Source organism: Electrona antarctica (assembly GCF_951216825.1).
Source record: "Electrona antarctica genome assembly, chromosome: 14".
NCBI classification, from domain to species: Eukaryota; Metazoa; Chordata; class Actinopteri; order Myctophiformes; family Myctophidae; genus Electrona; species Electrona antarctica.
This window is the reverse complement of record NC_136795.1, coordinates 14,465,852-14,487,490: the sequence shown is the minus strand read 5'-3', so window position 1 is coordinate 14,487,490 and position 21,639 is coordinate 14,465,852. Positions and strand designations below refer to the sequence as shown.

Here is a 21,639-nt window from a genome sequence, read left to right as displayed (position 1 = left end):
AAGCCTGTTGAGCTTGAGTGGTCATGAAGAGCAGGATAAACAGAGAAACTCACTTAGCTAGGATTTCTGTGGATTTGTTATTCATGGCAGGTTGGTTTACTTTATCTGAATCAGGGTGATATATGCACTGATTGCCAATTATTTCCTTATATGATTGATTTCTATGCATGCCACATTGTATACCTCCCATTTCTCCCTTTCTCACGGGCATAAAGTGAGACCTGAGTAATCCCTCCTCATCTCCGAAGATACACATCTGGTGAGCTGTCTCATTGGCTTCATTCAATGCCATATTATTAAGCAGATGCCAGATGATTAAAAAATATTGTTTATTGCTTTGCCAACATTCTCTTTGTGTGTCTTTCCCACAAACCTCTGCCAGAATTATCTGTGCTTTTTGGGTGAAGACTCTGTCCTGCGAAGAACGAATATAGCAATATAAGGCCCTCAGAACCCCCATCTTCAATGTCAAAGGAGTGTCACAGGGTCTCTAGAAATTACGGTTGTTAAAACGACTAAACGTCTCAAATAAACTCTCTAAATGTTGCAGTTTAGAGGCTCTACCACTCTGCAGTTAGGTCTGACTCTAAAACGTCTGCAAAGCCTGTTGAGTGGTCCTGAAGAGGGGGATGAATTGAAGGAGAAGCGGTGCTGTGATAGGTCTAGTTTAGGACTACCCTAGCCTAGACTCTGTCTAGGATAAATAAGCTAACTGAGATGCCACCCTGTGGCGGGTTTGAAAACAAATGGCCTCAAGTCTCAACATTGTTTTTGAAAAATAAATAATAAACGAGCAGGTTTTTATTTTTAAATAATACATTTAAATAGCCTACATTTAAATAGCCTAAGCTGTGAGAGTGGAAATGTGGAATTCTCAAGCAAAGGTCTCGAGTCAAGTCTGGTAACCAGGTCTGCCCAGATTCTTAGAACTACGTGACCCAGAATGCAACAGGAAATTGTAAACAAGGAACAAGGAAGACCAAGGTCGACGTGAGGCTTGCGGGCTCCGTCTTTTTGGCAAATCTAGAACTTCCTGCCAGAGAGCTAGCAAATTTAAGACATCCGGTTGCTTTCAGAATAAAAGCGTGGTTAATTAAATAATTATTACATTACATTATTAGTATTGTTATTACATTACAGTTATTGTGAAGACACACATTATGTTTCTGTGTAAAAATAAGTAATTAAAAAACGTAAAAAAGTTATCTAAATGGATAAATGCCCAAGTCCATGCACTGGAGTGCCCAAGTCCATTCACTGGAGTGCATGGACTTAATAAAGTGGATGCTGGACAAAATCCCTGCTATGTTTCGACTAGTGTGACATATGCACGCGTCCGGGGAGACCTCCTCTACAACACCACACTGTCCGCTAAGCAGCAGAGGTGTAAAACAAAAATTGGCACCAGGTCACAGGTCAAAAAACATAAAAAAACTTCCCATTTCCAGACTACAGTGGACTAAAGTGGACGCTGGACAGAAATCCCTGCTATGTTTCGACTAGTGTGACATACGCACGCGTCCGGGGAGACCTCCTCTACAACACCACACTGTCCGCTAAGCAGCAGAGGTGTAAAACAAAAATTGGCACCAGGTCACAGGTCAAAAAACATAAAAAAACTTCCCATTTCCAGACTACAGTGGACTAAAGTGGACGCTGGACAGAAATCCCTGCTATGTTTCGACTAGTGTGACATACGCACGCGTCCGGGGAGACCTCCTCTACAACACCACACTGTCCGCTAAGCAGCAGAGGTGTAAAACAAAAATTGGCACCAGGTCACAGGTCAAAAAACATAAAAAAACTTCCCATTTCCAGACTACAGTGGACTAAAGTGGACGCTGGACAGAAATCCCTGCTATGTTTCGACTAGTGTGACATACGCACGCGTCCGGGGAGACCTCCTCTACAACACCACACTGTCCGCTAAGCAGCAGAGGTGTAAAACAAAAATTGGCACCAGGTCACAGGTCAAAAAACATAAAAAAACTTCCCATTTCCAGACTACAGTGGACTAAAGTGGACGCTGGACAGAAATCCCTGCTATGTTTCGACTAGTGTGACATACGCACGCGTCCGGGGAGACCTCCTCTACAACACCACACTGTCCGCTAAGCAGCAGAGGTGTAAAACAAAAATTGGCACCAGGTCACAGGTCAAAAAACATAAAAAAACTTCCCATTTCCAGACTACAGTGGACTAAAGTGGACGCTGGACAGAAATCCCTGCTATGTTTCGACTAGTGTGACATACGCACGCGTCCGGGGAGACCTCCTCTACAACACCACACTGTCCGCTAAGCAGCAGAGGTGTAAAACAAAAATTGGCACCAGGTCACAGGTCAAAAAACATAAAAAAACTTCCCATTTCCAGACTACAGTGGACTAAAGTGGACGCTGGACAGAAATCCCTGCTATGTTTCGACTAGTGTGACATACGCACGCGTCCGGGGAGACCTCCTCTACAACACCACACTGTCCGCTAAGCAGCAGAGGTGTAAAACAAAAATTGGCACCAGGTCACAGGTCAAAAAACATAAAAAAACTTCCCATTTCCAGACTACAGTGGACTAAAGTGGACGCTGGACAGAAATCCCTGCTATGTTTCGACTAGTGTGACATACGCACGCGTCCGGGGAGACCTCCTCTACAACACCACACTGTCCGCTAAGCAGCAGAGGTGTAAAACAAAAATTGGCACCAGGTCACAGGTCAAAAAACATAAAAAAACTTCCCATTTCCAGACTACAGTGGACTAAAGTGGACGCTGGACAGAAATCCCTGCTATGTTTCGACTAGTGTGACATACGCACGCGTCCGGGGAGACCTCCTCTACAACACCACACTGTCCGCTAAGCAGCAGAGGTGTAAAACAAAAATTGGCACCAGGTCACAGGTCAAAAAACATAAAAAAACTTCCCATTTCCAGACTACAGTGGACTAAAGTGGACGCTGGACAGAAATCCCTGCTATGTTTCGACTAGTGTGACATACGCACGCGTCCGGGGAGACCTCCTCTACAACACCACACTGTCCGCTAAGCAGCAGAGGTGTAAAACAAAAATTGGCACCAGGTCACAGGTCAAAAAACATAAAAAAACTTCCCATTTCCAGACTACAGTGGACTAAAGTGGACGCTGGACAGAAATCCCTGCTATGTTTCGACTAGTGTGACATACGCACGCGTCCGGGGAGACCTCCTCTACAACACCACACTGTCCGCTAAGCAGCAGAGGTGTAAAACAAAAATTGGCACCAGGTCACAGGTCAAAAAACATAAAAAAACTTCCCATTTCCAGACTACAGTGGACTAAAGTGGACGCTGGACAGAAATCCCTGCTATGTTTCGACTAGTGTGACATACGCACGCGTCCGGGGAGACCTCCTCTACAACACCACACTGTCCGCTAAGCAGCAGAGGTGTAAAACAAAAATTGGCACCAGGTCACAGGTCAAAAAACATAAAAAAACTTCCCATTTCCAGACTACAGTGGACTAAAGTGGACGCTGGACAGAAATCCCTGCTATGTTTCGACTAGTGTGACATACGCACGCGTCCGGGGAGACCTCCTCTACAACACCACACTGTCCGCTAAGCAGCAGAGGTGTAAAACAAAAATTGGCACCAGGTCACAGGTCAAAAAACATAAAAAAACTTCCCATTTCCAGACTACAGTGGACTAAAGTGGACGCTGGACAGAAATCCCTGCTATGTTTCGACTAGTGTGACATACGCACGCGTCCGGGGAGACCTCCTCTACAACACCACACTGTCCGCTAAGCAGCAGAGGTGTAAAACAAAAATTGGCACCAGGTCACAGGTCAAAAAACATAAAAAAACTTCCCATTTCCAGACTACAGTGGACTAAAGTGGACGCTGGACAGAAATCCCTGCTATGTTTCGACTAGTGTGACATACGCACGCGTCCGGGGAGACCTCCTCTACAACACCACACTGTCCGCTAAGCAGCAGAGGTGTAAAACAAAAATTGGCACCAGGTCACAGGTCAAAAAACATAAAAAAACTTCCCATTTCCAGACTACAGTGGACTAAAGTGGACGCTGGACAGAAATCCCTGCTATGTTTCGACTAGTGTGACATACGCACGCGTCCGGGGAGACCTCCTCTACAACACCACACTGTCTTAGGGGCTCTTATCAACACCGGCCATCCCCACATTCAAAGATGTTCTTACAAAACCAAAGCTCAGCAAGTGTGCCAGACAAAACAAAGCCACAAATCAGAGGCACAGAGACAGGAATTTGCAATAGTATATGCAGGTTTGCAAATAATGAAAATAATTGTTGGCTAAATGCAACTCTACAATCTATACTGCATCTACAAGTAGTACAAGATAAATTGAAACCATTGACGCCTACTTCGATGGTTCAGTTGTCATCTATGCCGGGGAATTTAGCAGCTCTCATTCAAGCGTTTTTTCAAAATCCAGGTCACACATTTGATTGCAAAACAATCCGTGGTGTGTTAATGGTCGATCTACATAGTACTTCACAGTAGTTAAGTACTACCATTACCATTCATGCAGACATTAGTGTTCCAACACCAGTAATTACAATGTCTGTTGTTACATTTTTGTTTTACACCTCTGCTGCTTAGCGGACAGTGTGGTGTTGTAGAGGAGGTCTCCCCGGACGCGTGCGTATGTCACACTAGTCGAAACATAGCAGGGATTTCTGTCCAGCGTCCACTTTAGTCCACTGTAGTCTGGAAATGGGAAGTTTTTTTATGTTTTTTGACCTGTGACCTGGTGCCAATTTTTGTTTTACACCTCTGCTGCTTAGCGGACAGTGTGGTGTTGTAGAGGAGGTCTCCCCGGACGCGTGCGTATGTCACACTAGTCGAAACATAGCAGGGATTTCTGTCCAGCGTCCACTTTAGTCCACTGTAGTCTGGAAATGGGAAGTTTTTTTATGTTTTTTGACCTGTGACCTGGTGCCAATTTTTGTTTTACACCTCTGCTGCTTAGCGGACAGTGTGGTGTTGTAGAGGAGGTCTCCCCGGACGCGTGCGTATGTCACACTAGTCGAAACATAGCAGGGATTTCTGTCCAGCGTCCACTTTAGTCCACTGTAGTCTGGAAATGGGAAGTTTTTTTATGTTTTTTGACCTGTGACCTGGTGCCAATTTTTGTTTTACACCTCTGCTGCTTAGCGGACAGTGTGGTGTTGTAGAGGAGGTCTCCCCGGACGCGTGCGTATGTCACACTAGTCGAAACATAGCAGGGATTTCTGTCCAGCGTCCACTTTAGTCCACTGTAGTCTGGAAATGGGAAGTTTTTTTATGTTTTTTGACCTGTGACCTGGTGCCAATTTTTGTTTTACACCTCTGCTGCTTAGCGGACAGTGTGGTGTTGTAGAGGAGGTCTCCCCGGACGCGTGCGTATGTCACACTAGTCGAAACATAGCAGGGATTTCTGTCCAGCGTCCACTTTAGTCCACTGTAGTCTGGAAATGGGAAGTTTTTTTATGTTTTTTGACCTGTGACCTGGTGCCAATTTTTGTTTTACACCTCTGCTGCTTAGCGGACAGTGTGGTGTTGTAGAGGAGGTCTCCCCGGACGCGTGCGTATGTCACACTAGTCGAAACATAGCAGGGATTTCTGTCCAGCGTCCACTTTAGTCCACTGTAGTCTGGAAATGGGAAGTTTTTTTATGTTTTTTGACCTGTGACCTGGTGCCAATTTTTGTTTTACACCTCTGCTGCTTAGCGGACAGTGTGGTGTTGTAGAGGAGGTCTCCCCGGACGCGTGCGTATGTCACACTAGTCGAAACATAGCAGGGATTTCTGTCCAGCGTCCACTTTAGTCCACTGTAGTCTGGAAATGGGAAGTTTTTTTATGTTTTTTGACCTGTGACCTGGTGCCAATTTTTGTTTTACACCTCTGCTGCTTAGCGGACAGTGTGGTGTTGTAGAGGAGGTCTCCCCGGACGCGTGCGTATGTCACACTAGTCGAAACATAGCAGGGATTTCTGTCCAGCGTCCACTTTAGTCCACTGTAGTCTGGAAATGGGAAGTTTTTTTATGTTTTTTGACCTGTGACCTGGTGCCAATTTTTGTTTTACACCTCTGCTGCTTAGCGGACAGTGTGGTGTTGTAGAGGAGGTCTCCCCGGACGCGTGCGTATGTCACACTAGTCGAAACATAGCAGGGATTTCTGTCCAGCGTCCACTTTAGTCCACTGTAGTCTGGAAATGGGAAGTTTTTTTATGTTTTTTGACCTGTGACCTGGTGCCAATTTTTGTTTTACACCTCTGCTGCTTAGCGGACAGTGTGGTGTTGTAGAGGAGGTCTCCCCGGACGCGTGCGTATGTCACACTAGTCGAAACATAGCAGGGATTTCTGTCCAGCGTCCACTTTAGTCCACTGTAGTCTGGAAATGGGAAGTTTTTTTATGTTTTTTGACCTGTGACCTGGTGCCAATTTTTGTTTTACACCTCTGCTGCTTAGCGGACAGTGTGGTGTTGTAGAGGAGGTCTCCCCGGACGCGTGCGTATGTCACACTAGTCGAAACATAGCAGGGATTTCTGTCCAGCGTCCACTTTAGTCCACTGTAGTCTGGAAATGGGAAGTTTTTTTATGTTTTTTTACATCTGACCTGGTGCCAATTTTTGTTTTACACCTCTGCTGCTTAGCGGACAGTGTGGTGTTGTAGAGGAGGTCTCCCCGGACGCGTGCATATGTCACACTAGTCGAAACATAGCAGGGATTTTTGTCCAGTGTCCACTTTAGTCCACTGTAGTCTGGAAATGGGAAGTTTTTTTATGTTTTTTTACATCTGACCTGGTGCCAATTTTTGTTTTACACCTCTGCTGCTTAGCGGACAGTGTGGTGTTGTAGAGGAGGTCTCCCCGGACGCGTGCGTATGTCACACTAGTCGAAACATAGCAGGGATTTTTGTCCAGTGTCCACTTTAGTCCACTGTAGTCAGGAAATGGGAAGTTTTTTTATGTTTTTTTACCTGTGACCTGGTGCCAATTTTTGTTTTACACCTCTGCTGCTTAGCGGACAGTGTGGTGTTGTAGAGGAGGTCTCCCCGGACGCGTGCATATGTCACACTAGTCGAAACATAGCAGGGATTTTTGTCCAGTGTCCACTTTAGTCCACTGTAGTCTGGAAATGGGAAGTTTTTTTAAGTTTTTTTACATCTGACCTGGTGCCAATTTTTGTTTTACACCTCTGCTGCTTAGCGGACAGTGTGGTGTTGTAGAGGAGGTCTCCCCGGACGCGTGCGTATGTCACACTAGTCGAAACATAGCAGGGATTTCTGTCCAGCGTCCACTTTAGTCCACTGTAGTCTGGAAATGGGAAGTTTTTTTATGTTTTTTTACATCTGACCTGGTGCCAATTTTTGTTTTACACCTCTGCTGCTTAGCGGACAGTGTGGTGTTGTAGAGGAGGTCTCCCCGGACGCGTGCATATGTCACACTAGTCGAAACATAGCAGGGATTTTTGTCCAGCGTCCACTTTAGTCCACTGTAGTCTGGAAATGGGAAGTTTTTTAATGTTTTTTGACCTGTGACCTGGTGCCAATTTTTGTTTTACACCTCTGCTGCTTAGCGGACAGTGTGGTGTTGTAGAGGAGGTCTCCCCGGACGCGTGCGTATGTCACACTAGTCGAAACATAGCAGGGATTTCTGTCCAGCGTCCACTTTAGTCCACTGTAGTCTGGAAATGGGAAGTTTTTTTATGTTTTTTTACATCTGACCTGGTGCCAATTTTTGTTTTACACCTCTGCTGCTTAGCGGACAGTGTGGTGTTGTAGAGGAGGTCTCCCCGGACGCGTGCATATGTCACACTAGTCGAAACATAGCAGGGATTTTTGTCCAGCGTCCACTTTAGTCCACTGTAGTCTGGAAATGGGAAGTTTTTTTATGTTTTTTGACCTGTGACCTGGTGCCAATTTTTGTTTTACACCTCTGCTGCTTAGCGGACAGTGTGGTGTTGTAGAGGAGGTCTCCCCGGACGCGTGCGTATGTCACACTAGTCGAAACATAGCAGGGATTTCTGTCCAGCGTCCACTTTATAAAGTCCATGCTCTCCAGTGAATAGCATTTATCCATTTAGATAACTTTTTAATTACTTATCTTTACACAGAAACATTACTTATTACTTATTTTTACACAGAAACATAATGTGTGTCCTATAGCATCGTTTAAATGCTTAATTTATAGTTTTAATGTGCAAATTAAACTTTTTTTCAATACTCTAGAGGGTACTCTTATTTTGAAGAGATCGTCCACCGGAAGTCTTATATTTGCTCACTAGATTTGCCAAAAAGACAGTGCTAGGCTTGCGCCAAATGCGTGAATCTATTGTACGTCCGAGGCCAAATCACGCTAATTACACAAAACTTGTGTAACTTAGCGTGGAATAAGGAGGGGGTAAACATCAACCTGAAATTTACCGCGGGCGCTTATAATTTATCACAAACAAACGGAGACTCGTCGGGAGTCACACCTGATTGGACGTAACAACTGTGCGGTGTGAGGTTTAATGTAACAGCCACCGTTAGCTAGCATTCATTTAAAGCCGGTTTTAAGACTTATTCTGTGTTAAAACCCATCAATGGATAAAACACCAGAAGATGACACTGCATGATCGCCCAATCTACTAGGAAACTAGACTAACGTTATAATAAGGAATCTGGACGCCCTATGGCCGCAGGAGTGCGGTTACCAAGGGGACGGGGGACGCTGAATCTGATTTTAATGCTTGCAGCAGAGATTCAGCATGGTAAATCGTCAAGTCATACTTTATTAAACAGATTCCAGCTAATGTCTGTTTGATGTGTATTTTTTGTATCATGGTCTGTTTAATTGGCATTATTATTATATTAGAGTTTTACATCTGTTTGCTGTACTTTATTCTTAACTTATGATTAATTGAAAATGGTGGACCCTCTTGTAAACCCTCTTGTGTAATGCTTTATGGTGTCGTCCACTCACAGTTAACAGTTTTTGTATCGAGTTGTGCTTGAAATGTACTGTAATTCTGTAATTACTGTAAACGGTTAATAAATACTTCAATCAATCAAACTGTGGATGACTGCATATTTGTCTATCCTCAATATTGTTTTCCTCTTCACATTATTTGCAGGCTTCAAAGCAGAACAGCAAACCCTTCAAGGGTAAGTTTGAGTGTTAATTTATACCTTCACATGAAGATAATCATGTGACCACAGCACAGAAAATATAATATATGACCATGTGTCCCCCAGGTTCAGAAGATGACCTTTTATTTGATGACCTGATTGTGGATAGTAGTAAGTAAACACAGTGCTGCATATTCAGTTATTGACTGAAATACCATGTTTGTCAGTGTTGTCATACTACACTACATCTATGACGACTCATGGATTACTATATGTCATCTTCTTTCAATTATTCATTCATCAGAATCGAGGGAAAATCCAACCCGTAGAGGACCAATAAACCAGTAAGTAAAAGAAAATAAAGTACCACAGTATTGTGCAACCAATATTGCTATTACTGTCCCAGTCTGACTTGAAAGGTATTTCGTTCTCTAGGAGGTCATCTGTCAACTTCTTCAGTGAATTAGCTGAGGAAGCAGCAAGGGATACTGGTGATTTTGAGGTAACACTGGGAATGCGTTCTTCTTTCCATTAGGAAAGTGTGGACCTCAGAATTGTATTTTAGGGCTGCAAGCAACTATTGCTTATTTTCTTAGCGATTATTCTATGAAATCGTTTTTTATAATTAATCGAATAATCGAGAAGTGTGTTATTTGTTGCTACAACAATGTTGTGGGCAGAGCTAATCATGCATTTTGGAAATGGTTTTCCTATAATGAAAATAGGGATCAGTTATTAATTGATTATTTTATTCAATGAACAATTATCAATTATTTTTTATTCGATTAAGTTAGCTGTTGCACCCCTACTGTGTTTCAGGTTGAATTCTTCTTGAGTCTTGATTTGTGTTCATGTCCAATTCAATGAAAAACAGGACTTCAACAAGAAATATTATGTAATATACTGTACACATTATGCATAATGAAAATTTCTGCTTCATTCGCACATTTTCCTGCCAGGACTCTGATGTCTCGGAGGCAGATCCAAATGACATACTGAAGAACCTAAAGGTAATCATGAAACAACATTCAGAAAAAGGTCCGTCACAATCATGAAACTTTAGGTGACTATTAATTGTCGGACAAATGATTGCGATTATCATTGGCATTGAACATTGGAACAAATAAATAGAAAAAATATTTTTGTTTGCCATTTAGGCTTTATAAACAAATATTGGACAGAACAGACAAATGACTGACAATGATCAAAATGAATAATGTTCTATGGGCAATTTTTGTAATCTCACAATTCTTTTTACAAATGGATCAGATCATCCCAAATAATTGCGATTATGTGATTATGTCTTACTGCTCTTCAGTGGCCTACACATGTTCACCCACATACACTGATGTGTTTGTCTTTGTGCAGGACCTGGATGAGATGGATGCTGATTTGTTTGGCCCAAAGAAAAAGCCTAGTTCAGCCCCTGCAAAGACAAAGTCCCTAGGTAATGGTGGACCTAAAATTGATCTGCCCAAATTTGACGGTAAGTTCAAACCCAGAGGAACAAGTTTCACTCTGCAATGCTATGTTCTACCAGACCCAAATATCGTGTTTTACCATAATAGCGTAACTATTTTCCAGTGACTCTGAGCTGTGTTGTGCCTCTACTCTTTAACCACTTAGACCCTGCATAATTAGTTGACCGGAGTCCCCTAGGGCTCTATAGCAGGTCCGCTCCTTATTTCCCCCTACACCAAATCTCTGCACGGAAAATAGCCAAAAGCTAATTTTGCTAAATGTTCCAGACTAGGGATGCTAGCCTAGGGTTCATGTGGTTAACTAGGGTACAGGCTTTAGTTTAGACATACTGTACTATTGGTCCGACTGTCATTAGACCGACAATCTACCTTAAACCCTATAACCACAATCATGGGAGCAGTGCATGTTCATTGTTCAACCACATGTACGACCGTTGTTTCCTCATTTCGGTCCGTTGGTGTGTCTAATCTGTGTGTGCATTAGTGGTGGATATTGCTTGCAATCTCACGATAGATTTGCATCACGATGCAGAGGCCACGATACAATATATATCGATATATTGATATACTGTATATCGATTATACGTGTATTCAAAATAATGACCATGTTGCACAAATACAATAAAACAGTTTCAGGCCCACAGAGATCTTTAAATTAAAATAAAATGTCTAAACATCCTAACAAGGGGTCTGGGAAGGAAGTGCATTGCAACTTGCAAGGGGGGCTTTGATAACGTTAAACAGAGGTACGTTTGTCAACACTGATCACCCAGATAATTCATGCCGTTTATTGCCGTATCGATACAGCAGCCTCTCGATCGATTCACCTATCGTCTCGATCGATTCACCTATCGTCCGGATGTTCTATCGATTCATTGAATGCACCACTAGTCTGCATCCCAGTTAACTATGATTCTTATTTAGGCAACACCTAATCTCAGAGTTGTTTGACTGTGTTTTTGTATGCTCCTAAATCTTTGATAAAAAAAAAAGATTGAAGGTAAAGCATAGTGCTTTAATCATGACATGAGTTTTTCAATATTCTGTTGTTCTATACATATTCTATCTACAATGCAAACTACCAAGTGGCTAGAAAGGTGTACAGATAGTTTGGGAACTTTTATGTGCTCCAGTATGACAGATTCAAGTCAACTTCACGGAAGTTAAGTTGACTAGAGATCTCCATGTTTTGAAGCTATTGAGCTCATCCATACCAGGGCTGGCTGTTTTTCTTAGTAACAGTTCAAAAACGGAGCTGTGTTTCCCTTCACCCAGATGAAACCACATTGAAAGAGAACAAGCTGAGTTCTGTGGCCACATCACCAGCACGGGGCTACAAGAAGTTCACCTTTAACGGTGAGTGAACTGGGGCTGTAATGAGCAATTCAACTCTCAACAGAAAATTAATCAAATTACATTTTAGTAATCAAAGTAGTGCTGTAAACATTTCTAATATGTGTTGTTTACATCTACAGCAAAATGTGAATGTTTGTCGTTGTTTTATAAGTAAAATGTAAGATATTACAAGATGTCTGTTTGGGTTCCGATAACTTGTGATGAGCCCAATATTTTCACATGGTACTTACTTACTTTTAGAGTTAGACTATGGAATATATTTACATACTGTATGTTTTACCAGAACTAGCATAATGATATTACCGGAAAACACGTAAATATCAGTTTTAAATAAAGAAATAGTTATTTATTATCAGGCTATAAGAAAAGTAATACATAAAGTAAAGTGGGCACAATTAAATATTTAAATTATCTGCCAGCCTGTGGACGCAAGCAAACCGATGCAGGCAAAAAGATTATCATTCAAACATACTTAAGTTCCTGACCTGTACACAGAACTAGATGACCCCTTGGTTGACCTGCTTGCTGACCTACCGGATGAAACCAAGACTGAACCTAAAATCAGAATGCAGAAGACTCCACCTGAGAAATCCATATTATCTCCTTCATTATCCCCTACCATAAAGAATGAGGAAATAGGTGGGTCCTTTATATTTGGTGTATTTCGAGAGGAACCATATTCGGTGCTGAAACGTAGCCTCTGACATAACATGTCTGCATTGTAGTTCCTCCGGCGAACACGGCAAAGAAACGAGAGGAGCTTACGTTTGACGACGACGACATAATGAGTCAACTGGGGTTTGACCACACAAAAGACGATCCCAAAAAGGAGGAGGCTGCACCTAGGCCCATCCGGGAAAGGTAACATTTCATCAGGTGATTCTTCATTTCACCATTAGACAGCCATTGACAACAATAACATGAGAGAGATAATAATTCCTCATGTCTGTCTATAGTGGTGAGCGCGTGCAGAGAGCTCGCACCAGGCTTGATGAGATTCTGGAACGTGGGACGTCTCCTCGCCACCTGGACCGGCCACCCACGGCGGAGAGAAAAGACTTGCCTCAGCCTCTGGAGAAGAAGGAGCAGGAGAGAACCTCCAATACTAAAGCTGATGGAAAACCTACAGAGCCATTTGTAGAAGACGACCTCACATTTGGTTCCTATCAACCCACATTGGGATCCACTCCAGAGGGACGCCGCTCGCGCAGGCAGTCTGTCAGGTTGGTTGTGAAGTCAAGCTTCAGGTCTTATATATTTTATATACACTCACCGGCCACTATATTAGATCTGCCTGTCCAGCTGCACATTTACGTAAAGTTGTACTGCCAATTACATCAACTCTCATTTAGGCATGCACGCATCATGAATGGGGAAGAAAGATAACTGACTGATTAGATATTGCATTCCTAATAAAGTGGCCGGTAAGTGAGATTGCAGATATTTAAGTAGAGCACATCTTACCTCCTTCTTATTGTATAATAACAAGTGAACAGTGTATGTGTGTGTGTTTTGAGTGAAAGGTTCACAACCTGTAATGATTCTCTCAGGTTCTCCACAGAAGATGTCATTGTCTCTGCTCCAGAGAAGAACCCCAAACCTTCCACCCCTGCATCGGCCACCAACCCTAACCCTACCCATCCACGCTCTGCAGCTGACTGGCTGAGTCTCAAAGCAAGTGACGATGATGACTTTAAATATCCAGAGGAAGATGTCAAAGAGCCAAAGAACGTACTGGAGTTGCCAAAACCTCCATCCTCTCCTTTCGAAGAACGGGTAGCTTCCGTGTCTGGTATTTGCACCACAGCAGCAGTGAAAATGGCAGTAGCAACCGCAGCTGAACCCAACGCCTCCAAACCCAGCCAGCCGGAGGTTCCCATGGGTCAGAAGACAGACGACCAAGAGGTTGAAGATGACTGGCTAACCAAAGCACGGATGAGCAGGAAGAAGGCTGTAGTGGCCTCAAGCTCAGAGGTCCGACAGCCAAAGCAGGAAGACTCCCCGAGCCTCAGTGAAGAGGTAGAAATTACATATTCTCAAAATTAGAGAGCATCCATTCGATGTTGTTCAATTCTTGACTTATTTCTTCTTTCCACCAAAGTTGCTGCAGTCGTCATCCCTAGGGGGCGCTGTGGACAGAGGCTACCTGCAGAGACGAAAGGAGAAGGAGCAGCAATCTGGAGATTTGCAGGCTGGCATCATCCAGCTGGAGGGACAGGTATGTACATGGCCAGACCGTGACAGCAAAAATGCTTCAATGCCTGTCCATTATTCATAGCAATCTCAATCATTTTCATTAGTGATGAATCTTTCATGGATTAAACCATCACCACGAATGTCTTCTATGGAAGCATGTTGGCACAGTGAAAATCGTCAATTTCTGTTTAAGTAAACAAAACACTGAGGAGCAATGCTGTTGTGCAGACTTTTATTCTTTTAAACTGACATTCAGTTTCCAGCACCAGCAACAAACTGGTTGTGCACAACCCACTGTTTTGACCATTGAAAATAGCCTGTCAGTTGTTATTATTGTGGTTGCTATAGGCAACACGCTATTGTTCTCGGTCCGAGATTTTTTTGCCAGCAAAGTGAACCTGCTTTTTGTTCACTTTTGCACAACAGAGTAGACAAGTGAAGCTTTTGGTCATGCTTCACACACTGTTGTCACTGTTCCATAAAACCCTAATGGTCTCGGATTGTGAGCTCTTCACCTGGTTTGCAGTATGTAGAACAGCAGGAACAACATTACTAATATAGTAATAATAATAGTACATATTTTGCTAATAATAATTGTTTAGGAAATAGCACTAGTGTGTGTGTGTTACACTGTACACACAAGGACTTGCAATGGGCATACAATATTTCAGTTGTGAGATTTTATTTTTGCTTTAATCTTGTCTATTGGGAATATTCGTCACAAAGACACTGACATAGAATATGTTTTTGTGCAGTCCTCTTGTCCTCAACTGAGTGGACCTCTTTTTTTCCCTCTGATTAGAAGTAAATGTTATGTACTTTTGTATCAGATGCTAGCCTCACTAGGGACATCATGTACATCTGTTGTTTATCTTGTCCAGGTGAAAACGCTACAGCTGGAGCGAGAACAGAGCCAGATGCTGCTGGAAAGCGTTCAGAAGCGACACAAACAGGACACAGAACTCATGGAGAATGCGCATAAGTATGAGTTCACTGCTGGACTCTGTTTAGATTAGAACTTAACGCTTAACCATTTATGCCCTGTTCAAAATGTTCAAAATAGCCAATTACTACGCGTTGTGAGCTTGTAGACTGCCTATTTTTTAAATCATAAGTGCCGTGTTTTCAACAATACTTACTTCTTACTTACTCCTAGGTTCTAGTCAAACCACACAGTCTTTGTGTGTGTTTCTATGCGTGTGTGTTCGCGCACATGCAGAAAAACACACGCGGGTACTTCATAAACATTCTTAACATATATGTATAATATATTAATTATGCATATGTCCCCCATGCTGGCTCGCATTGCATACAAGCTTGAAGCATAAATATTTCTCTGCGTTTCAAGGGCTCGCATAAAGCTGCTCGAGGAAAAGGCTGCCCAGCGGGAGGCGCGGGCGCACCAGGAGTGTGAGGACCTAATGGAACGCCTGGCCATGGTCACACAGCTGTCCGAGCAGGAGCGCTCGGAGCTGCAGGCTCAGCACCAGCGCAGACTGGCCCAGGCTCAGCAGGACAGAGACTGTGAGGTGGAGAGACTCAGGGACCTGCAGAGGTACATTGTGGACAACTGTACTGTCCATTTTACTAACATACACTCTTCTTTTATGGCTGCAACTAAAGATTATTTTCATAATCATGTAAGCTGTTGATAATGTTTTGTTTATTTGGTTCAGCTGCACATTAATTTAGAGTAGACCATAATGTGTCAGCGAAATAATAATAATAATAAAGTACAAAAAGATGGTGAATGCTCTTACACGTTATCTGAATCTAGATATTTGAAAATGGTTTGATGCTGGGGTGCCTAGTGGCTCAGACAGTTAGTGAACCAACCATATGGTCACTGTAGGCCAGAAACCTTGTATCTTCATATTTCAACTTTTTATGTTTTTTTCCCCAGTAAATTAATGCATGACCTACTTCTGTGTGTCACTTGAAAGTAGCAACAAATAGCTGACCTACAAAAAGCAATCCAACTGTTTTTGAAACATTTAGAAAGTTTAAGCGGTTGTGCGCGTACAAGGTTTCCACCACAATATGCTTATGCCGTTCTTGGCATTTTATGCTTTACTGTTACCCAGCAATTTGAAACATAACTTTCTCTTTTGTAATATTGAACAAAGACACCAACTACATATTGGTGTAGTTGTAAATAGCAAATATTAGAAATATTTACATGACACATAATGTTACTGAACCGTCAATTTGATTAATACCATTTTATTTGATTGCTTTTCGGTCAGTCAATGAATGTGCCATACGGTTGCTGTACAAATTCAGTTTAATGCTTCAGAAAGTCATACAGTGTATGTAAACCATAAATACATTTTGTGAACATGGACTTAATTTGTATTATTCTCTTCGTTTGTCTGACAGGAAGTCCATCTTGGAGATGAAGAAGGACTATGAAGAGCAGGTTCAGAGACTGAAGAGGTTGAAGGATGAGGAGATTGATGCAGTCACCAGTGCAACATCACAGACCAGGTTAGAGGTCAAGTCCAGGCTTTTAGAGAGGGTTTATTGAAATATCAATACACGGATGAAAACAGATGGGGGCGCCAAAGTCACCATAATCACGCTATGCATGCATACAAAGCAGGCACCTATAACCTAAACATGGACATGGCATGGGTGAATCCTGTTCATGATCTGGGTTCTATCTTCTAATCTATTCTTTTCTGTCCAAGTCAACCCCAACTCAACGAGCTGCTAATGCATTACTCTTCCTATTACACTGCATGCTGTAATATCAGTCATTCCAAATAAAATGACAGACTAGCAAGTTATGTTTATCCTTTTAAGACATTTGCCTGGCTTGTATTCATTTCATATTGGGTTATATTGTTTGTTTGTTTGCTTATGTTAAAGTTTTATTTATATATAAAAGTTATTAATTGTGTATATAATAGAGATTATATTGTGACTGCAATGATGTTGATTGTGAGATTGATATTGATCGATTATAGATTTGTGTAACATTGCTACGTATTGCACTTTGGCATCAGGTCTCTGGTGGTGGTGATTGAGCAGATGGAGCAGTTCTCCCAGCGATTGGGACACATATCTTCTCGAGTGGAGAGCACTCACGAGCACACTGCCCAAGGCCTGGAGCAGGGTGCACGGCAGAGGGACGAGCAACTTCGAGGTACATGCACACACACACACACACACACACACACACACACAGAAAGTTGTAATGGACAGCATGTCGTGTGTTTGAGTCCCGCTCATGACAACCTTTGCTGCATGTCTCTCACCTTCTCGCCACTTCTCTGATCAGTAAAGGCAGAAAAGCTAAAAAACGAATCTTTAAAAAAAGAAAAGAAAGTTGTATTGGACAATGGACATACACAATAGGATCACACCACTGGCAGAACAAGTCAATACAGGGCCGGGAAGGCAGCGCGCACAATCAGCTCCCCGAACCAACCCCCCCCCCCCCCCCCCCCCCCCCCCCCACTGTGCGACACAATGAATGAATTATGGTGCAATATAATAAGTAATAACCCATCAAAGCTTGTCATTAAATCACTTAAATTAAAACAAACATATCCCCACAACTGCGGGTCCTACAAGCCTCGGCTACTGCAGTTTTCTCTCACACAAATAGCACCACAGTGCACGGCGGACCCATTTATACAGTTCCAAGTACAAGCACTATTTAAGGGCATGATATAAGCAAGCTAAGTGAACGTCAATTTAATAACATCACATTCTTGCAGACAGTGACAGTAACAGTACTGTACTAGTCCGTAGCCTACCTGTTAATATTTTTTTGGGCAGCTGTTGATTTCACCAGCACAAGACAAATACAACTAGATGTTGTGAGCAGTTAGCACACTATTTACTCTACCACTTACTGGTCAATGTCATTCATGTGAGAGTCTGCTAAATGCTTAAATGAACATGAGACATGTGCAGAGCCTCGGTCATCTCAACTCCCTCCTTATTGGCCTCCTGGTATGCACTTAAGCCCATCCAACTGTTCCAGAATACTGCAGCATGCCTGTGGTCTTCAAATTCCCAACATTTTCACGTCTCCCCCTTTTAAGTTCCCTTCATTGGCTTCCACCTGTTGCTCACAAACAGTATAAAACACTGGTGTTTGCATACAAAGAAACCAAGAATCAGAAGAATCCATTCATTGCCAAACCAAATATGTGCATTGCTCATTTTATATTCATTTCAATATTTTAATTTCATTCATGAGTTGTCCTGACTGAAATTCCAAACTGTATGTGTCTCGATGTGTGTTTTTAGTAATGCAGGACCGCCTAGACCAGCAGCAAAGAGCCATGGTGGAGGAGAGATCCCGACTCAAGGAGCTCATAGCCAGGATGGACACTCAACTGGCCGAGCAGCAGAGGCAACTGGAGAAGGTCAGGTTCTGAGAAGAAGTTAATGAAAAGTAATCCTGTTGTGGTAGAAGGCGCTGTAATGGGTGTCCATCTTTAAAACATTGTTTACCTGTGCTTTTTCTACCTGAACCAAATGTCAAGAAAATGTGAATAACATCCAATCAGAACCACAATAAGTCATTATAGTTTGTGTCAGTTAGCAATACATTATATACCAGTACTAACACATTTACTTTAATGAAATAAAAGATGTAGACCACATACGGCACATTCACATGTACGCGTGTGCGTGCGCACACACAAACACTGTACCTTACATATTTGTTTTTCAGGAACGCTGGAGGGTCACATCAGAGCAAGCCAAGGCGGAGTCTTCACTTAGAGGCCTGGAAGAGGAGAAGCGTTCCATGACTTCGCACATAAACATGGAACGGGAGGAGCTGGAACGAGCTAAGGTTAACCTCTTAAACCTCTCTGACAAAATGTTTTTAAATTGTCAAAGGTTTTCAAAAATAGCCAATCTACAAGCTCACAATGCATCTCATCATGACGTGTTTTCAGCTTGTATATTTGCTATTTGTAACAATTTATGACCGTTTTCTCCTGTAATGACATTCCCAAAATAGGGATGCCAAGTTGAAAGTGTTTAAGGAGGACTACAGACAGTAGTCAGTAGTCGCTAATGCCTTTACGTTGTTTACTTGTCACAATGACCCTTTCAACATTGGACTCTCAAAGAAAATAGCACATTATCGACTGAACGTGCAGACATTGTCAAGTGAAAGGGTTATGTGATGCAACATCTTTGCTTTTGTAAATGTCTGTATGAACACAATATATACATGTCTAAGCGTTTAACTTCATTTCACGTCCATCTGTCAGAGTGCATTGCTGGAGGAACAGCAGTCAGTGATGCAGCACTGCGCAGAGGAGAGGAGGAAGCTGACCACCGAGTGGAGTCACTTCCATGCCCAGGAGAAGCAGAGGCTGGAGAGAGTTGAGCGGGAGGCCAGCAGGGCCATGGAGAGAGACGCCCACAGAGAGGGCAACATTATCAGCTTGGCACAGGTCTGTTTCGCTGCAGAAATAACCCGAGCCAATTCAGCAAAATGGTTTTATACCACTGCCTCAAATGCTGCAATCATTAACGTCACTCTCTTCCTCCAGGAACAAGCAGACCTGAGACTTCGTGCCATTGAGCTCAAACCGAAAGAGGAGGCTGCGTTGCGGGAGCGAGAGGCCCTGGACAGACAGAGGGAGGAACTGGAGAGAGAGAAAGAGAGATTAAGCGGTACAGCTCTGAGACTCAAGACACGTGCACATGAGGTGGAGGCCTTCAGCAAGGTAAAACCCCAACATGTAATGAGTTAGGAAATTAATTATGTATATATATATAGGTATATATCTAGGAATGTCATATTCCTGCACTTATAAGGCCTATTCATAGTCTGGATTTTCGGTGGTGAAGTGACCACCGGAGCTGCAATAACGTGGAGCGGTGGCGAGTAAAAACAGAGAGAAGGGCTGGGGTGACGTCATGTTGTAGTTGCGGTGGTCACCTCACCACCGATAAATCAGACTATGAATAACGCTTTAGATACAGTAGACCAGTGTTATCGCTAAACACAGTATTTGGGTTTGTAGCTGGCTGCAGAAAAGTATGAGGAGGGCGAGCAGGCCTTGCAGGAGGCAAGGCGTGTGGAGACTGAACACCAGGCCAGGCTTAAAAGTATCCACACCCAAATCGAGAGGCTGAGGCAACAGGAGCAGCAACTTCATCAGGTCTGTATCGTATGCTATATAATTGATACACTGGATCCATTTTGCTCTGTAGCTTTGTACTAGCATCTTGTGTTTCTTTTTGCAGGAGCGATTAAGGATGACTGATATCCGGAGGGAAAAGTTGGGACAGACTGTTCCTCTCACCTCACTGCCACAACCAATTCCACCCTTGTTCACAGGTGAAGGAAATTCATAGCAACTCTGCTTCCAGGGGTCTCCAAGTGCCTGTTTCCAGACCCCTGAATTGCTACTTGCTACATATTTTCTACCATTTTCAAATTTTAACAATGAAATAGCCTGTGGGTTTGTATATCAGGCAAGTAGCCAATATGTTTTATTTGTATCACCAGACTTCAGCCTAGTGTTGCCACATCCTCTGCTGACGTCTACTGTGAAGGATCCCAACACCAACTCCATCCCTGGATCCCCTGAGTTTCAGGCTAGACTGGCTCTTCTCAGGCACACTGCAGAGAAGGTGACTCTATTTGAGCTGATGACAGAAAAACATTCAAACACCTTTACTTCATAATATATGTCCTAACGCTGTTTCTTTCTGTAGGACCGTGACTACCTGCAGGACGAACAGTTCTTCTTGGACACGCTTAAGAGCACATCTTACAGTTCAGCTTTCCACACAGCGTGACTAAAGGATCTCCACTATAACCTATTTTACTTGAACATGAAATCAAAGTTTAATTGTATGAATTGTATATACCATATCTGTTCAATAATTAGAAAACATTTTTGAAGATATATTTTTATTTTATTTATGTATTAAGAGTGGCCAATCATTTTTTTATCGTCACTGCTGTCAGCCTACTGACTCACCTGCCAGTGAGGAGCCCCCACCAGGTAGACGTAGACTAGAGCCTTCGTACTATTCCTCCCGTCCAACACTACTGTACCTGTACATTTACATTCACATAGAACCACTGCTTCGAACTGCTACGTCCGAAGCAGCAACTGGTACAGATTGCCGCCAAAGATAGACCAAGAAACTCATGACATGGATTGATCCAGGGGGCCTGCCCTTGCTTCAACAATGCTTTACTAACTTTCAACGATGCATGGAATCTGTGCAATACAAAGTATTAAACTTGCCAATTATGATTACACATTGTTACAGTAACAAACTTAAGGGTTTGAATTTTTTTTATATAACCCGCTCCATTTCAATTGAAATCTAACAATCGTAAGTATGCAATTTGAGTGTGCCCCATCCCACATGCAATCACCCTGCCCTTTTCAAACACCATTTTCTCTTTGCAAATTAGATAACCGATGTTGCCAGAATCAGAAACTGTCTATTGAATGCAGTCTTGCACTTCGCCAGGAGAGGTCACTAGCATCAA

At 42.8% G+C, this 21,639-nt stretch overlaps 1 protein-coding gene across 1 annotated transcript; it reads left to right on the top strand.

The window, feature by feature from the left end:
* Positions 1-951: 951 nt before the first annotated feature.
* Positions 952-21,400, top strand: fbf1 (Fas binding factor 1). The gene is made up of 26 exons (XM_079520127.1): positions 952-995; positions 8,309-8,753; positions 9,117-9,147; positions 9,238-9,282; positions 9,416-9,455; positions 9,547-9,613; positions 10,071-10,121; positions 10,480-10,597; positions 11,868-11,948; positions 12,444-12,587; positions 12,674-12,809; positions 12,905-13,171; positions 13,499-13,967; positions 14,050-14,166; positions 15,026-15,126; positions 15,493-15,699; positions 16,524-16,631; positions 17,153-17,292; positions 18,408-18,526; positions 18,838-18,960; positions 19,388-19,573; positions 19,673-19,849; positions 20,150-20,287; positions 20,373-20,466; positions 20,638-20,762; positions 20,847-21,400. Exons 2-26 carry the CDS (start codon positions 8,751-8,753, stop codon positions 20,928-20,930), a joined length of 3,171 nt encoding a protein of 1,056 aa, XP_079376253.1. The 5' UTR covers positions 952-995; positions 8,309-8,750; the 3' UTR covers positions 20,931-21,400.
* The last annotated feature ends 239 nt before the right edge of the window (positions 21,401-21,639 follow it).